At 51.0% G+C, this 25,023-nt stretch overlaps 9 protein-coding genes across 9 annotated transcripts; 4 read left to right on the forward strand and 5 right to left on the reverse strand.

Moving 5' to 3' along the window:
• Positions 1-522: 522 nt before the first annotated feature.
• Positions 523-3,980, forward strand: V8C40DRAFT_240835 (mismatch repair ATPase MSH1). The gene is made up of 2 exons (XM_083214891.1): positions 523-1,027; positions 1,125-3,980. The coding sequence occupies exons 1-2, from the start codon at positions 626-628 to the stop codon at positions 3,672-3,674; spliced, it is 2,952 nt and encodes a 983-aa protein (XP_083074837.1). The 5' UTR covers positions 523-625; the 3' UTR covers positions 3,675-3,980.
• Positions 3,981-4,010: 30 nt separating this feature from the next.
• On the reverse strand, positions 4,011-5,374 carry V8C40DRAFT_188754 (60S ribosomal protein uL10). Its single transcript, XM_083211837.1, has 3 exons — positions 5,050-5,374; positions 4,219-4,979; positions 4,011-4,165 (listed from the first exon to the last, which is right to left on the reverse strand). Exons 1-3 carry the CDS (start codon positions 5,221-5,223, stop codon positions 4,159-4,161), a joined length of 942 nt encoding a protein of 313 aa, XP_083074838.1. The 5' UTR covers positions 5,224-5,374; the 3' UTR covers positions 4,011-4,158.
• Positions 5,375-5,508: 134 nt separating this feature from the next.
• V8C40DRAFT_188825 (uncharacterized protein) lies at positions 5,509-7,536 on the forward strand. Its single transcript, XM_083211838.1, has 3 exons — positions 5,509-6,177; positions 6,242-6,937; positions 7,001-7,536. Exons 1-3 carry the CDS (start codon positions 5,633-5,635, stop codon positions 7,416-7,418), a joined length of 1,659 nt encoding a protein of 552 aa, XP_083074839.1. The 5' UTR covers positions 5,509-5,632; the 3' UTR covers positions 7,419-7,536.
• Positions 7,537-7,586: 50 nt separating this feature from the next.
• Positions 7,587-9,778, reverse strand: V8C40DRAFT_188832 (type I HSP40 co-chaperone YDJ1). Its single transcript, XM_083211839.1, has 4 exons — positions 9,398-9,778; positions 9,262-9,331; positions 8,372-9,196; positions 7,587-8,307 (listed from the first exon to the last, which is right to left on the reverse strand). The coding sequence occupies exons 1-4, from the start codon at positions 9,431-9,433 to the stop codon at positions 7,985-7,987; spliced, it is 1,254 nt and encodes a 417-aa protein (XP_083074840.1). The 5' UTR covers positions 9,434-9,778; the 3' UTR covers positions 7,587-7,984.
• Positions 9,779-11,447: 1,669 nt separating this feature from the next.
• On the reverse strand, positions 11,448-14,529 carry V8C40DRAFT_188837 (uncharacterized protein). Its single transcript, XM_083211840.1, has 3 exons — positions 13,966-14,529; positions 11,567-13,864; positions 11,448-11,467 (listed from the first exon to the last, which is right to left on the reverse strand). The coding sequence occupies exons 1-2, from the start codon at positions 14,382-14,384 to the stop codon at positions 11,821-11,823; spliced, it is 2,463 nt and encodes an 820-aa protein (XP_083074841.1). The 5' UTR covers positions 14,385-14,529; the 3' UTR covers positions 11,448-11,467; positions 11,567-11,820.
• Positions 14,530-15,189: 660 nt separating this feature from the next.
• Positions 15,190-16,971, reverse strand: V8C40DRAFT_240846 (uncharacterized protein). The gene has a single exon (XM_083214892.1). It carries the CDS (start codon positions 16,875-16,877, stop codon positions 15,879-15,881), a length of 999 nt encoding a protein of 332 aa, XP_083074842.1. The 5' UTR covers positions 16,878-16,971; the 3' UTR covers positions 15,190-15,878.
• A 154-nt stretch (positions 16,972-17,125) lies between these two features.
• V8C40DRAFT_240847 (snoRNA-binding rRNA-processing protein NOP14) lies at positions 17,126-20,083 on the forward strand. Its single transcript, XM_083214893.1, has 2 exons — positions 17,126-17,489; positions 17,549-20,083. The coding sequence occupies exons 1-2, from the start codon at positions 17,196-17,198 to the stop codon at positions 19,988-19,990; spliced, it is 2,736 nt and encodes a 911-aa protein (XP_083074843.1). The 5' UTR covers positions 17,126-17,195; the 3' UTR covers positions 19,991-20,083.
• A 136-nt stretch (positions 20,084-20,219) lies between these two features.
• On the forward strand, positions 20,220-23,300 carry V8C40DRAFT_240849 (tRNase Z). The gene has a single exon (XM_083214894.1). The coding sequence runs from the start codon at positions 20,317-20,319 to the stop codon at positions 23,119-23,121; it is 2,805 nt and encodes a 934-aa protein (XP_083074844.1). The 5' UTR covers positions 20,220-20,316; the 3' UTR covers positions 23,122-23,300.
• On the reverse strand, positions 23,174-24,666 carry V8C40DRAFT_240850 (uncharacterized protein; the record flags this gene model as incomplete). The annotated part of the gene is made up of 1 exon (XM_083214895.1): positions 23,174-24,666. A coding segment is annotated over exon 1 (1,160 nt), but the record flags the coding sequence as incomplete, so codon positions are not given.
• Positions 24,667-25,023: the final 357 nt, after the last annotated feature.

Genomic DNA, 25,023 nt, shown 5'->3' on the forward strand with positions numbered 1-25,023 from the left:
CAATCGGCAAGTCGGTAAAAAGCCGAGCTCGGGAAAGAGAGTGTCCTGCAGCTGCCCAACCAGCTCCTTCCACTCACGCAGTATCAGGTAGGTACATGTACCAATGCACTCAAGCGGAGGACAGAAACCTCGAGACTGAGAAGATTTCGAACACCCACGCGTTGAATTATACGCCTATTCTTTAAGTATCTGTTACTATAGCTATATTTTCTCTAATATTTACTACGATATTTATAATTCTTTAATATCTGCTACTATATCTGCATTCCTCTAATAACTGGTATTATATCTTCTCCATTGAACAACCTCCCTTACGCTATACTGATCACCATCATCCTCCACGCAATTACTTCACTGAATTCAGAGCTCTACGAACACGCAGCTGCTGGCAATTGGCGCCGCCGTTCTCCAAATTCCGCAGTGGCGCTTCGACGGCGCTTCAGGCACCGGCATCCGCCTGTTGGTGGGGCCGGGCCTCTATCACGGCCTCGACACCCAAAAATAAAAAAACAACCTGAACCAACCCACTCGGTGGAAAATTCATGCTCACGAGCTCAATGTCGAGGGTTTCACAACTTCCAAAGGGTTCGACAAAGGAGCAGGTGATCTTGTCAAGTGAGCTGGAATGCTTCGTCAACGCACCGTTCATGGCTTCTGGTCTCGGCCCCTCTATGCTCGCCGCTCATCGGCACCGGCTCTAAGAGCTGCGTTTGCCTTGCCTTTCACCACGGCTGCTCATCTCCAGGCTGCCGCAAAGGCAAAGAGAACGAGGACGACTGTCAAGCTTTCTGACTTGCCTCAGGGGAAAATTGCGGCGAGTCCCCTCGCACCTGAGGAGCAAAATGAGCCGGCCTATCCAACCGTCATACTTCAAGCGCGCCGTCATATGGACAAGTTTGAGAAGTGTGTTCTCCTCACAAGAGTGGGCGGTTTCTATGAGCTCTATTTTGAGCATGCCGAGGAATACGCAACGCATTTCGGCATAAAGCTGGCGTTTAAGAAGACAACTGCTGGACCTGTGCCTATGGTAAAGTCCTACCCCCCTCTTTTGCTGTGCATAGGCCCTATTATTTTGCATACAGAAAGCCTGACAAAATTTGAGCCATGCTAATCAGCGTATACAGGCTGGATTTCGTTATATGCAACTAGACAAATATCTGAAAATCCTGGTTCAAGACTTGAATCGCCACGTCGCTATAGCCGAAGAATTTCCCAACGATGCCTCTGAGAAGATCAAGTCGGGCGGCCTCATGCATAATCGTCGAGTTACCCGAATCATCACTCCAGGAACTCTCATCGACGAGAATTTTATTGACCCTTACGCCAATAATTACATCATGGCAATTCACGTTCCTCAAAATGATCTTGATAAAAGTATGCAGCCAGACACTTCCTTGTCTCACCAAGCTTCAGATGTTACGGGCGTAGATTCTACACCTATAGGTCTAGCATGGCTTGACCTTTCCACCGGCCAGTTTTTCACCCAGTCCGCAACACTGTCGTCTCTTCCGTCCATCTTGTCCCGAATAGCCCCAAGAGAAGTTGTTCTTGAGCAATCATTCGAATCCAGAAAAGATCACGATGTTTTTTCAATATTGACAGATGATCGGCATCTCGTCACATTTTCGTCTGATGGGGGTCTAGTGAAGCTTGATGACTGGGCACCATATCTGGAATCAGAAATGTCTCAAAATTTACAAACGTCTTTTACAGATGATGAAATCATCGCCGGTGGTTTAGCGCTGAACTATGTTAGGAATCGGCTGCAGGAGACGAGTATGAAGCTTCAGCCACCTCTGCGCTATGGGAACATGCAGACGATGACAATCGACAAGAACAGCTTGAGGGCACTGGAAATCAAACAAACTATCCGCGATGGTTTCTTCCGTGGCAGTCTCCTTCATGCGATACGCCGCACGGTTACAAAGAGCGGCGCTAGGTTGCTCAATGAATGGCTTGGCTCCCCGTCCACATCTCTAGAGGTTATCAAAGCTCGACAAGACCTTGTCGCTCGTTTCATGGAGTTAGGCGATCTTAGGGATTCTTTGGTCGTTATGTTACGGCTAAGCGATGATTGCCAAAGACTTGTTCAAAGATTTGCCTTGGGAAGAGGTGAGGCCGATGACTTACTTGGAATAGCCAACACGATTCGCGCAGCTGAAGAAATCACTACTTTGTTGAAGGAAGCATCGGGAAAAGATGATACCTCTTCTTCAACAGACTGTATTGATACGCTAGCGTCTCGAATTGAGCTTGAAGAGCCGCTTAAACTGGCCCATAGGATTCAAGAGTCAATAGACGAGGAGGGCATTGCCCAGCAACAGGCAGCAGAAGATTCCATGGCACAAGAAGCCATGTCTCAAGCCCAAGATATTGCTTCTTCCGAAGGCTTCTCGGAGGATATTGCTGCTTTGACCAAAGGAAAGAGGAAAAAGCGAAGCCCCGTCAAAGAGGAGCAATACGGCGAAGATAATCGGCCGTGGATTATGAAGCCAACTGCGAGCAAAGAGCTTCAGAGTCTTCATGACGATCTCACATCGCTTTTAAAGGACAAGACTACTCTCAGAGAAGAATTTTGCGAACGGTTTAAAGCACCAAGCTTGACCCTTAAATGGGCACCAACCGTCGGCCATATCGCCCATATTAAGGGGAAAGACGCCAAAAACCTTGCCCAGATAAAGATGGTTTCTTCAAACCGTAGCACGAGATCATTCCAGCTTGATGAATGGACAGCTCTTGGTCAGCGTTTGGAGCAAGTAACGACTCAAATTCGTCGCGAGGAGCAGCGTGTGTTTCAAACTCTACGCGAACAAGTTGTTAAGAACTTTATTAAGCTGCGGCACATTGCTGCCGTGCTGGACGAAATCGACATTGCAACGTCGTTTGCGAAAATAGCCCTTGATCAGAATCTTGTCCGTCCCATCTTGAATGACTCAAGGACTCACACAATCATGGGTGGTCGGCATCCCACGGTGGAAGGGGGTCTGTTGGAGCAGGGCCGCCGATTTACTCGCAACGACTGTATAGTCGGACCATCCCCAAACGGCCTCATTTGGTTCATCACTGGACCGAACATGGCGGGCAAGAGCACGTTTCTTCGCCAAAACGCCTTGATTACAATCATGGCTCAGATTGGATGCTATGTCCCTGCCTCGCATGCCGAAATTGGCATTGTTGATGCAATCTTCAGTCGCGTGGGTTCCGCTGATAGCCTATACCACGACCAGAGCACCTTCATGGTTGAGATGCTCGAGACGGCCCAGATTCTAAGACAAGCCACGCCACGGTCTTTTGTCATAATGGATGAAATAGGTCGAGGAACCACACCAGAGGACGGTACAGCAATCGCATTTGCCTGCCTGCACCACCTCGTGACTGTCAACCAATGCAGGACTCTCTTTGCGACGCATTTCCATGATGTAGCCGACATGGCAGCTGCTGAGGGATTCTGTGACCTAAAATTTGGCCCCGTCCGGACCTACTGCACTGATGTCAAAGAAAATGAAGATGGAAGCTTTGTCTACGTGCATAAACTACGGCCAGGGGTCAATCGTCAGAGCCATGCTCTCAAAGTGGCACATCTGGCGGGAATACCGCAGCGCGCAATTGACATTGCCCGGAATGTATTGGATGCTAGAGAGGCAAAGGAGAACAAGTCTCGTGGCATTGCATAAATCATGGGCAAATCGCATCTACGATTACAAGTTCGTGTGAAAGCCCTATAAAATCTTTTGCTAATTAGCCTTGGTTCGCCTTGAAAGCATTGCGATAGAATAGTGGTAAACGTAAGGATAAGAGTCATAAGGTGTTGTTGAATATTTGTTTTCATCAGGAGATTTCAGGGTTAAAAAGCTCATGAATAAATTTATAATCATCCAAAGCCAGATGGAGTGTGTAAAAAGAGAAAAGAGACTAACCTTTTGTTAATGAGTGGTTTCCAGCCATCATCATCACGATTCGACATATGCACAAGTTGGCCCATTTCATTCATTTGTTCAATAGTTGACTTGCAACTTTCATTGATTTTTCGTGTCTCATGTAATCATTGCGTTGGCCCTAATTTGACCAACCAATGACCTATGCACCATATTCAGATCCATATACCGTGAAACAAGCCGAACAAGCCCTGAAAGCCGACCCAGTACCGTTATTGATTGTTTAGTCGCTATTAAGCATGTTAGTTCTGAATTCAAAAGGGATTTCAAGGGAGTCACATACAAGAGACCGCCGAAGCCCTCCTCATCCTCCTCCTCGGACTCGTCCTTCTTCTCCTCAGCAGCGGGAGCGGCCTCAGCAGCGGCACCACCAGCGGCGGCGGCGGGAGCAGCGGCAGCGTAGGCATCGGGGTTGGCGATGCGGTCCTTGAGCTGCTCAATCTCGGGCCAGGTGATCTCGGTCTCAACGGCAACAGCCAGGACCTTCTTGTAGGAGTTGACAAGAGAGTGCATGACGGAAGGCAGGGTGGGGAAGTTGATGGCCAGGGAGATGGTGGCAACGGTGGTAATGGCAGTGCTCAGGGCCTTGAGGAGCTGCTCCTCGCCGATGTCGAGGATGGAAGGAGGGAAGGTCTGGCCCTGGTCGTAGACCTGAGCGATACCCATACCGTAGGTGAAGGGAGAGATGTTCAACAAGTTGAGCAGCGAGGCCTCGGAGGGGCCGACCTTGTTGCCAGCATCAATGAGCTTAAGATCGGTGGTAATTTCAATGGTACCACGAGCGATCTTGGTGGGGACACCGAGAGCCTGGAAGAAAGAGGTCTTGCCAGGCTCCATACCGGTGTTTCCAGCAGGAACCCACACATCGACGGGAGCGACGGCACCAGCACGAGCGGGAGCAGCGACACGGTTCTCGAGAAGCTGGTCACGGACCTCCTTGAGGTCGCCGTTGGTGAAGACGAAACCGACGTTGCCCTTGACGAAAGGCAGGATGCGCTCGTACTCGGGAGTATCAAGGACAAAGGTCCTGAGAGCTCGGCGAACCTGTAAAGCAAAATCCATCCGTTAGTCTTATTTCCTTGCGGTTGTTCTAGAAATTGCGCAATTGCCATACCATGGTGTTCTTGCCCATCAGGACAACTCCCTTACCACGAAGGGAGTGTCGGATCTCGTGCATCTGCTGCGAGGAGACATTGTCAATCTCGACGATGAAGATGGACTTGTACTCCTGGAGCAAGCCCTTGAGCTTGTCGAAGTAGCCGGCCTTGTTTGCTGTTTTGCCCCCCATATCTTCTTTTTTATGAAGGCAGGTTATTTAAGGGCAAAAGGGTATCTTGGTATATGGGAATTTGGTTGACGTGATGTCTATCGGGAGAAAAGAAGAGACGAGCCAAATTTCCGGATTTTGCAGCCAGTGAGAAAATGTGTGTCGAATGGCTAGGGCATGGCTTTGCTAGCCTGATTTGGGTAAGCGGTGAGAGCTGGACTTCTTTGTCATCACTTGGGTGGGGCTGGTACGTACCGTTTTGCATGTGGGAGGCACTGCAGTGAAGCTAAGGTACAAGTGGGAGGTATCTTTTTTTCAGAGCTTGTCGAAAAAAAGTTGATGATACGCCAAAGGATCTTAATACGTGATCTCTTCAAGCTTCAATTGGATGTCACTTATTCAACTGTCACATTCAAAGCACTCATAGAAAATGAAGATTCCTTATAACAAAGTCCATGTCCACGGGCAAATCCTCTTTGCTGCTCGTGGAGGCGCAATCCATACCTTCAATCTCACAGACAGCAGCCACATCTCATCATGGAAGCATCCTGACGCCGACAAAGTCGCACAATCTATCAAAGCTATAAATGAGGCCAAGGCTGAAGCTGCGCTTACGATAGAGGCGGAAACTCCAGCAACTGAAAGCGATGGTCCGCCAGCAAAACGGCAAAAGCTGGAGGGTGATAATGAGAGCACTTCAGTAAACGTAGAAGAAGCTTCTGCTCCTACGACAGCTCAGGATGAAAAGCCCCAGGCCGGCCATTTCGACGGCAGAGGGAAGAAAGGAAAAGGAAAGGCTGCAAAAGATTTTGATAATGGCAAAACTCGTTTCGCTCGTGTGCCTGACCGGCCCGTGATCACTCATCTGACAAGTACTCCCGATGGAAACCATGTGGTGGCCATAACAGGACATGACAAGATCATTTGGGTGTTTGAACATGATGGAAATGGCCAGCTGAAGCAGCTTAGCCAAAGGTATGGATATCTCTCATCACGATTGCCCTTCAAAAAGTGACCCATATTAAGACATGTAATATAGGACTATGCCCAAGCGACCAAGCGCAGTTGCCATTGGACCAGACTCTCAAATCATCAGCGCCGATAAATTTGGAGACGTCTACGCTATACCTCTCATTATCCCAGCTGATGGATCAAAATCTCTGGCATCAGAATCATCTTTACCCCTGCCCTCCAAAAAGTCCTTCAAGCCCACTGCGACCACCCTCACCGTCCACTCCAAAGGCAATCGTCTCGCTCTTCTCAACCAAATCAAACAAGCCGAACTCGCCAATGAAGCCAAGGACGGCAACGCCGGCGGCCCCGGTTTCGAACTCAACTTGCTGCTGGGACATGTCTCCATGCTGACTGCCCTTGTCCTCAGTGAGCAACAGGGACGCAAGTACATCATCACAGCGGACAGAGATGAGCATATCCGGTTGTCACGCTACATCCCCCAAGCACACATCATTGAAAACTTTTGCTTTGGGCACAAGGAGTTTATCAGCGACATGGTTATCCCTGCGGACAAACCAGAGATCCTCGTCTCCGGAGGTGGTGATGAAGATATTTTCGTTTGGGACTGGCTCGCTGGCAAGCAGCTCTTCAAGACCAGCATCCTGTCTCTCGCCCAGGAGATTGCTCCTGAAACAACAACGGTTGCCGTCTCGGGCCTCTACACTCTGCTTTATCCCTCTGAAGACGGCCCTATGACATATATATTGGCCATCTGCGAAGAGTAAGTTTTTCACTTCATCAGCAGCCGAGTCACAATAATTCATGTACTAACAAACACCCACAGCATCAAAGCAATTTTCTCATGGAAGCTCAACGAAAACAACGAGCTCCACTGCCCCGGCATCATCCAACTCCCCGGCAAACCCCTCTCCCTCACAATCTCCCCAAGCGACGATGCCCCTCCCACCGTCATTGCCGCCATTGAACCCGATGCGGAAACCAAGGCCCAAAGCCTCCACGCATTCCGCCTGACCATGACCAACGGCAGACTGGCCGTGGATGTCGAATCCTGCTTCAAGGACAAGGAGGTAGAGGCAAACGAGCCCGAGATTAGTGAAGAGGACGTCCGAGGGCTTTTGTACACCGTCGAGAGCCTGCGGAAGGTGGTCACTGGCGGGCCGGACGAAGAAGGGGGCTCGGAAACACCACAGGGCAATGTTGATAGTGACGTGGCTGTAGATACAGGTGATGGCGAGGAGTAAACTCTTATTAATAGTATTCGATTCCGCTGCAGTCACAATATTCCCCGAAAGATGTAGATAAAGATATCTGGGTTATTTCTTCATACGAGCGCTCACTATGTACCTGTCACTAGGATACTGCATGGGGGAAAAAAGAAAAGCATGCTTGATATCGTCGTATTCATAGTCTAAGTCTGCAACAACTTAAAAAGCTCGTCAAATCGTCTATGCCCCCTAAACGCCCTCCAACCTAGTCATGCAGTCCAAAAAGCACCCAGTCCATAATAATGGTCGGCAAAATGGACATGCCCGTGATCGTCCCTCTGCGCATCCCTCGCCTTCCCAAGTGCAGATGGTATCAATGAGAATGCGAGAAAAAAACCCATGTGCTGCGGGAGAGAATGAAATGACGTCAAGTAGTCAATTTCCCAATGAAACCAAAACAGTATCCTCCGCCTGCTTCACACGCCTGCTGCCTCTGGAAAGAGGGGCGTCCAATGCCTCATGGCGTCAGCGTGCATCCATGGTCCGCTCTCCTTTTTCTATTTTTAGCCCCAAGTTATATATAGGTATATATTGGCTCTGCTTTACTGCGACGCGCACTGGACGCGCTCGCCGCCAGGGTGGCCATCCTCGTCCTCGTCATCTCCCATGGAGTTGGGGTCTCCGAAGACATTGGACTGAGCCTTGGTATCCAAGTCTTCCAAATCAGCAGGCTCCGTCATGGCCTCAGCGGGGGCAGCGGGCTGTGATGTAGGGGGCGGCAGAATCTTGCGGAGAGTCTCGAAAGCCTCGGCATCGTCGGTCCAGTTCTTTTCGGGGAACTTGACATCGAAGCGGATGTAGAGGTTACCATAGTCGTGGTGTCTGTATGAGGGCATACCCTGACCGCGGACCATCTTGACAGAATCTAGAGAAAGTGTGTTAGTTTTGCCGTAAGATTGAAGAAAATATAGAGTAAGAGAGATACATACCAGGCGCAATAGCCTCTCCGGGCAGGATGTCAATGCTGAGCCATCGGTCATCCAGGTGCTCGACGTAGATGGTACCACCAGCAAGGGCAGTGACCAGCTCAATTTCGCATCGGTAGAGGAGATCGTCCTCCTTGCGAGTGAAGCGTGCGTGGGGCTTCTGCTCAATCTCAAAAACAACGTCACCGGCCTGGACGCCGGGAGCCTGGTCACCTTCGCCGCGGAACTCAACCTTGGTGCCGCTTCGAACACCCCTGTCGACGTGGACGTGGAGGACCTTTCGGTCAACTGTGGTCTTCTTGCCGTTGCACTGCTTGCAGCGGTCCTTATCCTTGATGATTTCTCCTTCACCATTGCAGTCGGGGCAAACGGTCTGGAAGCGTTGGATCATGGGACCCATCTGGCGCATCATGGTCTTCATACCGGCTCCGTTACAGCCTGTACACTTGCGGACGGCACCATCCTTTCCTCCGAGACCGTCGCACTTGGGGCAGATGATGGATCGCTGCAGGGCCAGCTTGGAAATCTTGCCTCGGTAGATGTCCTCGAGGGAGACCTTGTGGGTGTGGTGAATGGTGCGAGCCTTGGGAGGGCCACGGTTCTGCATGCCACCAAACATGCCTCCCATGCCGCCGAAGCCGCCACCGCCAAAGAACTGAGCAAACAGATCCTCAGCAGCCATGCCGCCCGCACCACCTGCACCGCCTTCTAGACCAGCCTCACCATATTGATCGTAGATCTGTCGCTTCTGAGGATCGGAAAGGATCTCATAGGCGTGCGAGATCTCCTTGAACTTTTCTTCGGCAGCGGGGTTGTGTGCGTTCTTGTCTGAAGAAAGTGCATGTTAGAACTAATGTTGTTTGTAATTAACAATTATCAAGGTAATAGCATACCAGGGTGGTGCTTCAAGGCACCAATCTTGTAAGCCTTCTTCAACTCCTGCTCCGTAGCTGTGGGAGCGACCTAGTATAAACCGTGTTAGTCTCTCCGTCCAGATCCAAGCCGGGGCGTATTAGGTCCAATACATACACCAAGGGTGTCATAAAGTCCTGTCTCCTTCACCATGATGTCGGATTATAGAATAACAAAAAAACTGATCTTTGTTTGCGCCAAAAAGAAAAGAAACCGACAAGAGCGACGGCAAGCGTTCGACGATAAAAAAGAGGCTCTGTGGAAGAGTGATTAGTCAGAGCTAATAGAAGAGTCCGCAGTAACCGAGCGCCCGTGGAAACTTCTAGGCAGCGAAGAGAAAAGAAGAAGAAAAACAGCAAACTTGTGCTATCGTGCCCAGTTTGGAAAAAACGAGGTTGAAGGGATTACGTTGCGAAACGCTGGTGGTGACGGTGGAAGAAGGTGGAAGCGTGGCCAGCGATTGCGCCGAGGGGCAAATGCTGATAAAAAAAAAGGCCCTGTGGTTTTTATCGTACCTGAGAAAATAGCCCAGCAGAAAAAAAAGATAGCGTGCCTAGAAAGCCGCTGAGGGAACGGTGGGGCGTTGGAGAAATTTGCGGGATGAAGAGGTTGAAGTTTGATTCTTTTTCTTGCTCGAGGAGGAGGATTCGAGAGAAGCCGAGTTAAGCGGCGATAGCGCAGCAAAGGTGAAGTTGTGCCGGTCTGGTGGTTTATTTGAAAGAAACGAAGAGAAGAATGTTCCGGTCAAGGGAAGCGGCCTTTGGTCAGTAGCCAAAGGGCAGATCAAGCGCCGCCTTGGAGGATTAAAAGGGCGGCTGCAGGGGTCCCAAGGCTGGTGCGCCTCATGGAATTGTATCGAAGAAAGTCGATGGTGTGGCGGTGCCCGATAACGCAAAAAGCTGGCAACCTTTGTGCTGCCATGCGGGCTAGCAGCGGGTACCGCCGAGTATTTGTTTGTCACTGTACAGAAGGCGAGACAAGAGGCCGAGCTTCGCATTGGTTCGGAGTCCGGAGTAGGGAGGACAATATGGTAGCACGATTGTGATTGTGATTGCTTTGTTTATTAGTACTTTGTCCTTTGTTACTCGTCACTCAAATTCCTGCTCCTTGGATCTCACATCTTTCCCATTCGATGCCCTTTCAGAACTGTGGCCGCGTACCGCTCTAGTACCAGGTAGGTAAGTCAGGCACTTGTCGCAGCCAAAAGCGGTGCTAGCAGAAGGCACATGGCAGCGAACTTGGAACCCAATCGAAAACGAGGCTGTATCGCTACATAGCCGGTACTTGAGCCCAGCTGCCTCGTACTGGTTCTTGCATTAAACTTTCCGATGCTGCTCTTTCTCCATCTTCACGCACTCCGCACTTGTACCTGTACCACCTCCGCTCCTCACCAAACAACCTTGGTAAAGTCAATCTCGGCCATCAGCCGTCGGGCTTCTTCAAGATTTTTCTTTCTTGTCTGCTGGTATCCGTATCCGTCCCGTCTTTCCACCAACAGAATCCCTGTCCTGTCAAACAAACGGTAGGGTAGCAGTACACGTACTTGTACATGCTTCGTACAGCAAAAAGGTGAAGAACAGCTGGCCGACCAGGTGCCAGGATGGATCCCGCTGCACCTCCACGAAAACGCCGGCCGTCGATTTTGCCTGATCAAATCATCGATCTCGCTCAGCGGACCCCCGTTGTTGGCCGCGTGGAAACGGACTAGCCTCAATGCACGCCCGCGAGCTTCTTCCGACAAAAGGGATGGATGGAAGGTAACGGGCTGGCTGACACCGCCACACGTCCAGCCGGGATGTGGTCGAGCTGTCAAGGCAGCTGGTAGACGAGATGCACAGACAGACAGAGCTGTACAAGTACTGATGGGCTCCCCTGGCTTTGAAAAGGCATCCATCCATATCAATCCTTTGTGTGACCCGGCTCGGCCATTATACAGTAATTTGCCCAGGCATTCTGTGGAACCCGGGTACTAACAATATAGGATACAATAAAGTCCATAGCCTCGTATTACTCTGTACACGGTACTCTGCTAATTGTAATCATTGTCTAAGCCAAAGTCCGTCCGCCTGAAGCCGAAGCAAAAGGTACATGTAGGGATTTGCTTTTGCCCATCACACCAGTTGGATATCTAGTATCTCGTGTCTCAAAGGTAATAAGCAGCCAGGCGCTAGAATAAGGTTGAGGCACCTAGTAGAGATTTGGCATCAGATAACAAGTCCGCGGTATGTGTAATATGAGGCTGCATAAAATTCAATGGTATTATTGCAAAGAAAGAAAGACGCATACCTGGGTAGTATCTAAGGCTCTCTAATAAATAAAGTCATACTGTACAACTCTGCACCGGTAAACAAAAAGGTGGCAAAGAGGATGTGGAGGTATCATGCGAAAGGGCGCCCAAGCCAAGAAAGAATGAATGCCATGTCCCGAATACAAAATGCAGCCATACCACACAAAAACGTCAAACTCGTTAATGCCGTTTGCGTGCCATATGCCCGCCGTCTATCGTCTGCTCTAATTTTCTGTCCGCTCACTCAACCATCTTAGAACGCATCTTCAAAGGGGCAATCCACGCTGTCATGGCCATCTCGTTCGCATATAGCGCACCACTTCTCGAGATCCAGGACACCGCTCTCTTTGCCAGCCACGGGCCCCGATTCCATAGGGTTGGGGGTGATCCTGACTGCCGGAACTGATGCGGGCTCCTCCTTGGGAATACCGGGGGTTAAAACAGCTGGGTGGTGAATTTCGTCACCCGTGGGTGTAAGAGGCTTAAGGTCCTCTTGGGCATTTTCTCTTCGCGCCTTCTCTTCAGCTTCCTCATCATCTTCGTCCTCCTCTTTAATGGGGTTGGCATTAGGCTTGGAATTCTTGGCGCTATCGGTGCCAAACATGTTTGTACATGTTAGGATGTCATGACCACCAGTCTCGCAAATCTCGCACCATAGAGTGCTACTCTCGGTGGCGGTCGAATAGGTGTCACTCTCGTGCATCGTATCGAGGGTGCTTACCCGCTTGTGAGACAGCTCCGGCGATCGTGCCTCGTGGGATCGAGTGGACAGGATGGTGTCCCGTGAGTCCCTTACAGATGATCGCCGAATGGGAACAGAATCACGGTTCGACTCGCGGTTCGACTCACGGTTCGGTTTGACGCTGCTTGAGCGGAGGAACTCAATCTCGTGCTGCAGCTCCTCCTCTCGGTGACTCTTCTCCTTCAATACCTGCTGAAGCTCAGCAACTTGTCTCTCCAGGTTGTCTCGAGCAATCTTATTTTCGATGGCATCCTTTTCGCCGATTAATGAACCGGGGCGCGGCCTGGGAGTATGGCCCTCGGCGCCAGGGATTGAGTCCCGGCTAAGGGAATGGATAATGGCCTTGAGTCCTCGAATTTCGTCTTCCTTCTGCTCCAAGCTCTTAGCTAGTGCAGCACTATCACCGCTCAAGGCCGCTGCGTTATGAGGGATAACGCGTTCCTTTTCCCGTCGAAGCTCCGAACGGGTCCTCTCAACCTCTCCTCGCAAGAACTCGGCCTCTCCACGGGCCTCAGCCTCGCCACGACGAGCATCCTCTAGACCCTCTTCGAGTTCCTGGACCAGCTCCTCAAGTTGCTTTAGTTGCGTCGCTACGGAGTCCACATCCAAGTTTCTCGATTCGAGCTCGCGAATATCCGCTATGAGTTCCTCTATCCGCTTCTCATACACCCGCTCGGTCTCTGTGCTGGCCATTTCGAGTGTGTCAATAGTACTCCGGAAATCCGCTCGATGGGCATCGAATTCTATGGTGAGCATGGCAATTTTGTCATTCTTTTCTCGCAGCATGTGTCGAAGCTGAGATGCATCCTTATCGTCTATGCTGCTCCGTCTCAAGCCCATTCCATCTGGGTTCTCTATCAGAGTTTGAAGCTCTGTGAGACTGCTCTCCATTTCGGCCAATGTTGCGGCTTGCTCCTTCAGCTGTCGGTCTCGGTCTTCTAATTGGGTGCGTAGCCGCTCAATTTCCTCATCGTTGATAGAGGTCGCCCGGGACGGTGGACGCAATGAGAGCGACCCCAGGCTGGTGTTGATCTTGGCTGGTGGTGTAGGCATTGCTATAGGTGCCGGTTCTTCGTCAAAGAGAGGCTCAGGGCCTAGAGACGAAGCGCTACGGGGCCCCCCAAAGCTGGGCCGCCGCTCCATGCCTGGACCTTTCTTGTTGGGATCACTCAAGTGCCCAGCAGTCCCGCGCACACTCTGCGAAAATTTACCGGTCGGACTGCCAAGTCTTGAGGGAGCTCTGACTGCTGGTGCCCCAATGGACGGGCGTGGACCCGGCGACATGGCCATTTTCCGTTGCGGTGACTCAGTCTGCAGTGAAGGCCGTGGCTTCTTGCCCTGCGGGCTCTGAACTCGAGACGGGCCTGTCGAGGCGCCCAACTTTGAAAGGCCTGATGTCGGAGGCGTCAAGCTGACCGAATTGTTCATGCTCAGCTTCAGACCGCTCGAACCGGGCGTAGGCGTCATAGGGGATGGACCGGAAGACCTTCGGAGGGCCTTGGCAACCGGGACGAAGATGCCAGCACCAGCGGCGTTGGTGGTGAAATAGGAGACGCTGCAAATCCAGACAGACAGAATATGTTAGCGATCGGCTCTTTATGCAATGCGGCGGCGATGCGCCAGACAGCGCTGTGGTGCGGCTGGTTCTCTCCTTACCCATCAACGTCGCCGTTATTCTTGCCCCTTGCGGCGAATTCTGAATCCAGCTCGACGCCGACAAATGTGCCCTTCTTGCCCTGGACGGTGCCGACAAAACGGACAGTGCCGACCATGCCTCCAGGCACATTGACAGAGTCGCCGACTGACAGCTCCATGGCGGGCGGCGTCTCGGGTTCCTCGTGAATGGTGTTTTCGGGCGCTTGGTTTAGAACTGAGTCGATGGCGTAGCTCTCGCTGACATCGGGGATGCTGGCGAGGGAGCTCGGAGTCAGGGCCGCGAGCGACGTCTTGCGCAGCAGCTTGGACTGCGAATAGGCGGAGGCCAAGTCCGGTGTCGAGGCTGTCTTGGAGTTGGAGAGAGAAGGTCGTCTCAGGCGCGAGAACGATTTAACGGGGGAGGAGATTGAAATCGACATTATTCGATATTCGGTGCGGTTAAGACCAGACAGAACCCCACTGGCTTTGCGGTAGTGGCGCCCCGTTCCGGTCGGGAGCTGCTGGGCCAGGAACAAAAGTCAAAAAAAGGGGACACTGACACCCCGGTCGCCAATACAGCTCCCTTGTTATTGAAAGAAAAATCCGATCGTATTCGATCAACTGCTTGTCACTGGTATTCTGGGCGGCTTTCGCTGAGCTGGGCGACAAGGGGACGGAAACGAGATGAGCAAGGTAGGATGCTTAGGTTAGGAGGTACCCGACCTCTTTAATTAAACAGAACCTGGGATGCGCCAATCAATACCTAGATGGATGACAATAACATGGAAACCTGTAGCGGGAAAAAGAAGGCACGGCAGAAGCAGATTTTGAAAGCGCCAGACTTTGTGAAGAATATCGCAAGAGAAAAGAATAAAACAATGCGAAAATAGACGAGCAGAGAAGAAAAGAAAAGTAGTGACAGGAGGTGGTCGCAACAGGGCAGCGGCCATTGTTTGTTTATTCTCGCAATGAGCTGGAGGCCACCACGTTATTGGCTGTCAACACCCAAGACGTTTTGACGTCCAATCTCCTGCCGCCATCTCGTAGCCAATGACACTAAGCACCAACAACATCATCAAGGTAATAGGGCACGAGACTAACAGTCATAAAACCCGGGCTACCTAGGCTCGCCCCTTGTCCAGCAACAGTAGATCACATCAACCACCGCATCAGCAGGTCAAGCGGTGCCAAAATATGCGAGACCTCGAGAAAAATGCGCACTGTAGAATTCCATCCAAGCAGGTGATATGTTCTATTATGTATTATTCTACTTCAATGAGAAGAAATTTAAAAAGAGAAGTAGGAAATAAATAGCGTAAACTACATGTACCTTATTCTGTAAGAGAAGGAAAAGTAGATCGGTCCAGCAAATGTAGACAGAGAGATCTACAGGTACCTAGATAGGGGTAGTTCTAGAAGATATGGATAATTCTAGTGGATGTAGACAGATCTATCAGAAACGTGTATGGATATCAGGTAGTCAATGTGAACCTTGTTGCATATCTCCAGCATCATGTGAACATGGAGCACGCTGTCAGCTGAATTCTTATTCAACCTACCCACCCCTCTATTCATACAGGACATGCTACTGGTAAAGACCATAGATTAGGGCATGTGATAGCATTATGAATCATCCGGCCACCGAACAAAGAATGCCCTTCCAGAAGTCTCCTGGTTCTTCTTGCGTAAAGAAGAATGCGCAATGCATGAGCGCAAGCTGGTGTCGCCAGATTCGCCCAGTCCCTTTGCTACTGCATTCGCGTCAGATAAGTTGATATCTCTCCGAGACGGGGGGCGACAGACCTCATAGCTATTATGTATACATCTCTCGCCACCATTATCATCCCGCTGTGCATGGCTCCTCTCGGTAGACTACCTGTAGGTATCATCTCGCGTGTTTGAATATGTGCTTCCTGCCTACACGCATCACAACGTCATGCTGGAGGGGATGCGTCTCGTTCAATAATGTCTTCCCGGCCCAAGGGTCGTGTTCCGTCATTGAGAACCATTGCCTCGCGATGTTGGCGCCTCAGCCTCTGTTCTTCTGCCGAATGCTCCCGAGTCCGCCGGCTTTGTTGCTCTCCCGAATGCTCTCCCGCTGCAATCTCCTCTTCCACTTCCATGAGCAGATCGGGAAGCTCTCTCATCCTACGTCGAGAGCTTTCTTTGTCGATCAGCCCTGCTTTTTCCAAAGTCCGTAAACCACGCCGTGAATGCTTGATGCGATTCACAATGTCGGTTATCCGGTTGTTTCGAAACTCCATGTAGTCTTTAAAGTTGTGGCGTCTTTCCTCAGCAGTATTCCCCCAAGCTTGCTTCGCAAGCCACTTCTCAACAAATTTGGCCTTGACCAGCATAGTGGCCCCGTATTTGTTAATCAGCTCTGTGATGAACATGAGACAGAATCTTTCGCCCATATCGCGAAGAAAATATTCGTCCCAGTGAATATCAGTGACCTCTGGGAGATCGGCGCTCTCCATGCACAACTCCATGCATCGCACCAAGGCGGAATAGGCTCTCTCATCATGCAGCCTCGCCAGCCCTTCGTTACCTGTCTGACTTGTGAGCACAGCAAGCGTCCTCAGGGAGTCCATCCGCTCCTCGTAATCTGGTCGAGTGATCCCGAACCATATATATGTTATCACTTCAGGGTCATTAGCAGCTCTATCGCACAGAATCTTAACCGCAATTTCTTTGATCGAGAAGTTTGGATGGTCCAGAAGCTTTTCCAATGTATCTGACTGAAGCGAGTCCTCGGTATCCTGCGTGATATACTGCGTCTTGGGCTCCGACGGAGGAATCTCATTGTCGTCTCGGATAAACGTGAGAGCTGTGATGATCGTACTCACCACACCAAACGTAGCCAGCCCGATACTAACTAAAATTACTCGCTCATCGCGTGCAAATAATAAGAACCGGCTTGTCCAGCCCATGTCGTCTCACGAGTGCCGTTTTCCCGGCGGGATCACATGGAGAAGATCGATAAATGTAGTAAATATGGTTGTTGGTGATGTTGTTATAGGTAGGTGGAAGCTCTTGACGCAGCTCAGTTTAAGTCACGTCCCACTAAGAAAGGCACGTACCCACCTTCCTGTTCGTCCCCACCAACAGCATTTACGCTAGGCACCGCTATCGATAAGCCGCCGTCAAAAAATTTAGCAAGTTCAATTCGCTATAGCAAGCCATGTTTCTGTGAGCAGGCAACTTTTCGTGATCAAAGATTTGGTCGTGGAAACAAGCAATCATCCACCATGGCCGGCTCCCAGCTCAAGCGCCTAAAGGCGTCGCTGAGAGAACAAGGAATCACAGGTCCTCAAAAGTCCAAGAAACAGCGGCGGAAGCAGGCTCAGGATGATCCGTCTCGGAACGACAAGCGTCTACAGAGAGGCGTTGTTCTCGAGGGCATTCGAGAGCAATTCAACCCGTTTGACCTCAAGCATGCTGCGCGCGGGCCCAAGTTCGAAGTAACCACGAATCGGCCAAAGCCTGGAAATGCTGCCATCAAGGGACGACCTGGTCTGGCCAAAGCTGCCGCCGAGGAAAAGGTATGAAAACTCCTCTCCCTCTTGCCCGCCGACTATTTCTCTGACACTCGATGTAATAGCGCAAGCAAACCCTCCTCGTGGATATGCAGCGTCGTAACAAGGTCGGTGGTATTCTGGATCGACGATTCGGCGAGAACGACCCAACGATGGCTCCTGAAGAAAAAATGCTGGAACGATTTGCCAGAGAAAAACTGAAATCGCACAAAAAGAATTCTCTTTTCGATCTGGAGGATGACGAGCCAATGGATGGTTTGACACATATGGGGCGAACCTTGGCTTTTGACGACCAGGAGGATCCGGTGGACGACTTTAACGAAGATGACCTCGAGGAGGATGGCGAAGATAGCGATGGATCAAGCCGCGAGAAGCGACTTAAGCGCCTGCGCGCCATCATCGCAGCAGGTGAAGAGGAGGCCGAAGAGGGCGAACCCGAGCGCAAAAAGACAAAGAAAGAGGTCATGGAAGAAGTCATTGCAAAGTCAAAGCTTCACAGATACGAGCGACAAGCGGCCAAAGATGACGACGAAGACCTTCGGACGCAGCTCGACAAGGAGCTTCCCAACATTAAACAACTTCTCTCATTTGGTATCAATAAGCGTCAGGACAATGCTGCGCCGTTGTCTGCCATTGCGGGCGTCGAACGAGACGCCTTTGACAAAAATTTCGATATTGAAGTCAAACGACTGGCTCAAGATAAGAGGGCGGCACCGTCCAATCGCACCAAAACAGACGAGGAGAAGGCAGAAGAAGAGTCTGCCAAACTCAAGAAGCTTGAAGAAAAACGCCAGAAGCGAATGATGGGCGAAGAGGTATCAGACAGCGACGAAGACGAAGCGGATAAGAAACGCGACCAAGTTTCTGGTGATATGGAAGATGAGGAAGATGATGACGATGAGTTCAGCCTTGGACAGGGTATCAAGGCTAGACCGACAGCGACGGAGCTGGGCTTCGATGATGAGGATGATTTCATCATTGAAGACGACTTGGTGGCTAGTGGATCTGACCTGGACCTTGCAGACAGTGACAACGAGTTTGACAATGAAGGCGAAGAAGATGACGACAGCTCCGCAAGCCAAGCTGAGGATAATGAAGATGACGATGACGAATTCACAAAGGGTCTATTGAACGAATCAGAAACTAAAAACCCCATATTCCAAGCAAACTTCTCTTCCAACGACAAGAACGATGAGAACGGATTACCATTCACCTTCCCTTGCCCTCAGTCATGTTCCGAGTTTGTGTCCATCACCAAAGACTACGACCATGCAAATTTGCCAAAAATCGTCCAGCGCATTCGAGCGCTGCACCATCCCAAACTTGACAGCAAGAACAAGGAAAGACTAGCGAATTTCGCAGTGGCCTTGGTGGACTTTGTGGCTCTTCCTTGGAATGCAGAGACATCACCATCCTTCTCCGTCTTGGAAAGCCTTGTGCGTCACATTCACTCTCTTTCCAAGATGTTTCCTGTCGAAATTGCCAGACAGTTCCGGCATCATCTTGGAGAGATTAGCCAGACTCGGCCCATTGCGCTGCAGCCGTCAGACCTGACGCTTCTTACAGCGATTGGGACCATCTTCCCAACGTCTGATCACTTCCATCAGGTTGTGACCCCTGCAATGCTCACAATTGGCAGGTACATTGGCCAAAAGGTGCCTCGAGAGATGTCAGATTATGCCATTGGTACATACTTGTCCATTTTGTCCCTGCAGTATCAACAATTGGCCAAGCGCTATGTTCCCGAGGTGATGAACTTCTCCCTCAACACAATCTGCTCCCTTTCACCAACAGCCCCGTCACATCTCTTGGGTAACTTCCCGATCCATGAGCCACCGGCTGGAAGCCGCATTCAAAAAGCCAAGGCTGTTGAGACAAGGCGTCTAAACTTCTCCGACTGCTTGCCTAAATCTTCACAGGGAGGCAGCAACGCTCTCAAGATTGCTCTGCTCACTACAACTATTCAATTGCTCGACGCTGCTGCAGACTTGTGGACTGGGAAGTCTGGGTTCTTGGAGACTTTCAGCCAAGCCATTGAAGTTTTGAGTCACATCAACAGCAAGTCATCACGAGAGCACCTACCGGCGGCCGTAAGTGATAAAGCAGAGAGGCTAGAAGAGAAGTTGAAGCGGATGTCGCGAGTCTCACAGCTATCACGTCGGCCTCTGGAGCTTCACCACCACAAACCCCTCGCGATCAAGACTTATATACCCAAGTTTGAGGAGACGTTTGATCCTGATAAGCATTATGATCCTGATCGTGAGAGGGCCGAGATGGCCAAACTCCAGAAGGAGCACAAGAAGGAGCGCAAGGGCGCCATGCGGGAGCTGCGGAAGGATGCCAACTTTATGGCAAGAGAGAACCTCCGGGTCAAGAAGGCAAAGGACGAGGCCTACGAGAAGAAGTACAAGAGACTCATTGCCGAGATTCAGAACGAGGAGGGACGAGAAGCAAATGCTTACGAGAGGGAGGCCAAGGCACGCAAGCGAGCGAACAGCCGCAAGTAGATGTAGATGCAGATGTATATACCTTGTGCAAAACCTATTTAATGGAAGTATATTCATACCATGTTATCACAGCATTATGAGTCAATTATATGCACAATCATGATAAATGCTAGGGACTCCCCGGCGAAGAGTCATAGGAGAGAAGTATAAGTGATTTTAGGTGGTGGCAAAGCTAGCATGTGGCTGCCCCGCCAGGCAGCTAAAGTGCTGCTTATCGGCTCTATCGCATAAAAAAAGTTCATCGTGGGGTTGCACCTGGAGCTGTAAATGCAGACTGCAAAGCCTCTCCTCCTCGTCCTTTCCTTTCCTTTCTCCCTCTCCCGCTGATGGAACCATGTGTATCCAAGCGCCTCGTCTACTCCGTATCATTTCCACTTCGACATCTCTCCTCTCCCGCCTGTAGACGGACGCGACAGCTTAACATTCCCAGCGTTTCCATCGCCAGATACTCAACCTCTCTATCCAGCAATCCCACGAGAGCGCGGCAATCGCGATTAGACAGCTCGATTCACACTTCGTATCTGCCGTTGCAGCATCATCATCTACGATACTATTCCAGAATCTTCAAAAAAGCTCACGCCGATTCCACCACCATGACGACCACAGTCGAACTTGCTGCCGTCCCCTCGGTCGACACTCCGGGCACCTGTATATATATGCATCACGACAAGCGCTCCTATGTGTTTGGTCGCGTCACAGAGGGAACGCAGCGCGCATTTGGCAGCCGCAAAATACACATGGGAGGGACAGAACACGTCTTCCTTAGCGGCAGCGTCAACTGGGAGCAGTTGGGCGGCCTCTGTGGCTATCTGCTGAGTGTTGGCGGAGCTATTGAGTCAGCCAAAGAGTTTACAACGCAGGAGAATGCCAAGAGGCAGCAAAAAGGCCAGAAGCTTCTTAACAAGACTCTTCATGCCGGAATTGCTGTGCACGGCGCGGACAACCTGTGCCACACGCTGGCAGCATGCCGGCCCGTCATCTTTCGACAACCCATTTGCGTGCGGACCTACGAGCACAGAACAGACCCGCGAGCTACAGACGCGGCAAACCTCGAGCCAGATTGGTCAGATGATGCCATCAAGGTCTGGAAGATCCCCGTTCGGCGAGCACGATCGAGTAGTCCCCGTAAGAGGCGGCACAGCGATCCTACCATGGCCGTGGATGAGGATGCGTCTCCAGAGGATGCCATATTTCAACCGCGACCATCTGTTTCGGATCCGGAAGTTGCGAGTGCGATAGTGGAGAGGATCATGTTCAATGGCAGTTTGAAGAACAGATCCGTGTTGATACCCAAGAAGATCCGAGATCTCAAACCCACAGACAAGGCTGCCATTGTAGAAAATGGCACAATCAGGCTGTACAAGGGGCCTTACATGGCTGACGGCGCGGAAATTCCAAACCCGGATGATACCGTTTGGCATTTCCCAGATATTGGAGAGGTTGGGGTAGATGATAGGAGCAATAACGTTCTCGCAATCAACCACTTCCCACTTCCCAGGACCACATACGGCGAGACATCTATGAGTTACATCATCAAGACTCATGACCGCAGAGGGAAATTCAATGCTCCTGTGGCGAAATCTCTAGGAGTCGAGCCTCGGGACTTTAAACTCCTTACTGCGGGCCAGAGTGTCCAGGGAAAGGATGGCCTGGTGACACCCGAAATGGTTCTGGGAGAGACCCAACGGGGTAGAGGTATCATTGTAGCGGATATTAGCAGCCAGGATTTCGTCGAGTCCTTCATGGAGCGACCCGAGTGGAAGAGCAAAGATTTAATGGAAAACGTCGCCGTCATGTACTGGATTCTGGGGCCAGACATGACCAGCGACGCACGAATCCAGCAATTCATCCAGCAGCATGCCAGCATTAAGCACATTTTCTGCGCAGATGAGGCATGCCCAAACATGATTACACACCCCGGTGCCGCTACTATTCAGACCAAGTTGCGCCGAATCGATCCCGAAAGATTTCCTCTCCTCAAATTCGAAAACACTGTCCGATACCCGGCCCCTTCAGAAGGCTCTCCGATTGAGTTGGGCCGTGCCGGAGCAAAATTCCAGCTCATGCCGCGTCTTGTATTCGACGACCAAGCCATTGCTCCGTTCCCCGATTTGGTCGAGGCCTACGATTCTGTAGACGACGAGGTCCTCAAGATGGCCGAAGAGGCTCGCGCTGAAGCCACAAACCCCGAATTCCTGGAGCGGGTTGAGAAGCAAGAGCTTGATATCCCGAACCGTGACGCAGAAATTATCCCTCTCGGCACGGGTTCATCCGTTCCCAGCAAATACAGGAATGTTTCTGCCACGCTGATTCGAGTTCCGGGAATTGGAAACTATCTACTGGACTGTGGTGAGGGAACACTGGGCCAGATTCGACGCCTTTTTGGCGCTGAAGAAGCGGCAGATGTTCTACGTAACCTGCGGTGCATCGTTATCAGTCACGTCCATGCCGACCATCACATGGGCACCCCTTCGCTCATCAAGGCATGGTATGAACAGACCTTGAGAGACAACAGCAACGCTACACTCGCAATATCCTGCATTGGACGCTACCGAATCTTGCTGGAGGAGCTGTCCCAAATCGAGGACATCGGTTACCACCGACTACGCTTCCCCAGCTGCCCCTGGCCAAAGGAGAAAGACCGAGACCTGACGACCCGTGAAGATCTCGGCGAAGAGAACTTTGGCCTTGCTTCCATCAAGCGAGTTCCCGTTCCTCACTGCTGGCGCTCGTTTGGCACGCAGCTGGAGCTTACATCCGGTCTCAAAATCGCCTACTCTGGCGACTGTCGGCCGTCGAAGCTGTTTGCGCAGGAATGCCATGGCGCGCACCTCCTGGTCCACGAATGCACCTTTGGTGATGACAAGCAGGACCACGCAAAGGCCAAGAAGCACAGCACCATGGGCGAGGCGCTCGGGGTGGCACGGGAGATGGGAGCGCGGCGGACTCTGCTGACGCACTTTTCGCAGCGATATTCCAAGTCGGACTCGCTGAGGAGGGAGCGCGTCGAGGGCGTTGAACATGATGTGCTGCTGGCGTTTGATTTTATGGCGGTGAAGCTGGGAGATTTTCAGAAGGCAGCATGCTATTTGCCGTCGGTGGAGAGGTTTATGGAGAAGCTGGCGGATTGAGTTGCGTAAGTATGTATATATAGCGATCATGAGGATGATGATCAAAACCAAAGCCTTGTTTAGATAGATGGAGAAAATACTCGATATAGAATCTCCTGTCACTCCTGCAGGTTTGCTGCTTGCTCTGTTGAGCTAAGCTCATCTCCCCTGAAAAAAATAAAAGACTATAGATATCCTTACTCGGCTTTTTCTTCTCTCCCTGTATATATCAGCCCTATATCTTCATGCCATATGTAACATAACCCGTATCCTAGAACAAATGCTTCATCCTTCAACGATACAAGCAAGCATAACAGCCATCACCTACTAGGTCCTCCCCACCCCATCGTCTCATAACACGACGCAGCATCTTCATCTTCATCCTGCTCTCTCCCTTCCAACATCGCCAATGCCGCCTTGTGATTTTCACTCCTCTCCCACTCCCTCTCCATCTTGGAATAATCCACATTCCCATTTGTCAGCCGCAACGACGCTGGAGTCGCTGATTCGCGTGTAAAGTATCCAGAAATCACCGAAAGCGCCTCATCAAACATCGTCTTCGTCTTCGTCATGGGTTTGACTTGCTCGTCGCAAGAGTACACGCTTGATGCTGTGTCTTCACGAGTCAAGAGCTCTTCGCTGCGCGGAACTTGAACGATGTGTGGTGAGTCTTCGTCGATTTTGCTCGTCCAGCTCGACGTTGTGTTTGTGTCGAAGCTGAGCTTGGTTTGTATGTCAATGCTCTTATAAGATGCGTCGCCATCAGGGGCCAGCTGGCGGTGGCCTTGCACCAATAATTCTTCTTCGGCGGCTTCCTTTTCGCATGTATCTTTGTGTAGTGACCTGTCTTCTCGAAAGTTGCGCTGCTTTCCCTCATCAGATTTGGAGTCCGTTGTCGTTTCAGTAATGTCGTTGTTCTTCTGAGCCGAGTAGTTTGAAGATGCAATTCTCGTGCAATCACACTCCTTATCCACAACAAGACGAGAAAAGGATTCCGACTCCTTTTCCTGTTGCTCAACCACCGTCTCCTGAAGTGAAAATAGCGTCTCCATCCTCTTCTCAGCCTCCCTAACAAGTCTCTCCTTATAACGCCTTCGAAGTCTCGGCTGTCGTGGAATCGGTAGTCCTTCCTTCGTCAACCTCACTCTCACGTTCTTACGCCCTCTGGGTGGCTTCCCCTTCTTCTTCCGTCTCTCATTTCGTTTATCTCTCTTCCTCCTTGCCAAAGTGCGCATTTCGACAATCTCACTCGTCATAGCTTCGCTACATTCGCAAATATCCTTCCGGCCGTCCTCCTGAAAGAAAGATATCCACGAATCTATCACCCTTAGCAATCGCGGCCTCCTGCACTCCCGCCCCGTAAGCTCCGTATTATACGCCTGTCTCGCTAACACACTGGCCCGAAGATCCGTAAGATATATCGAAGAGCCACCGATGACAGCAAGCATACATGCCTCGCACTTGGCCTTGACGCAATCTGGCATCTCACCCCTGAGATGACATCCAAAGACACGCCGAAACTTGTCTTCACCCAGCCAAAGCGCAGTTATAGAATCTATTCTCTTCATCCAATCCTCCAGTGGAGGTTTCAGCGTCTTCTTGAGTCGTAGGCTGCGATACCGGTTCGTCTGGATCGTACACTCGTCCGCAACTAACTGTAGTATACATCGGATGATTTTCGAGTCTAGAGCTTTATGTGCCGTGCATAGTCTCGGTTCCTCTGAGTAAAGGAGTAATCTGTGCCCACACAAGCCGAAGGTGAAGCGTGCTAATAGATTTCTCGGGCGCAGCAACATAACATCGAGCTCCTTGACTTGTTGCTCTTGTCTGGCAAGCCAGTCTGTACCTCGGTGACCAAAGTAGTCGGCGGTATCCATGTAAAGCAGCTTGGTGAGCTGCTGAAGGGCTTCATCGGAGATGTCT

Source organism: Trichoderma camerunense (genome assembly GCF_050948025.1).
Source record: "Trichoderma camerunense strain CBS 138272 chromosome Unknown V8C40scaffold_6, whole genome shotgun sequence".
Classification (NCBI taxonomy): Eukaryota; Fungi; Ascomycota; class Sordariomycetes; order Hypocreales; family Hypocreaceae; genus Trichoderma; species Trichoderma camerunense.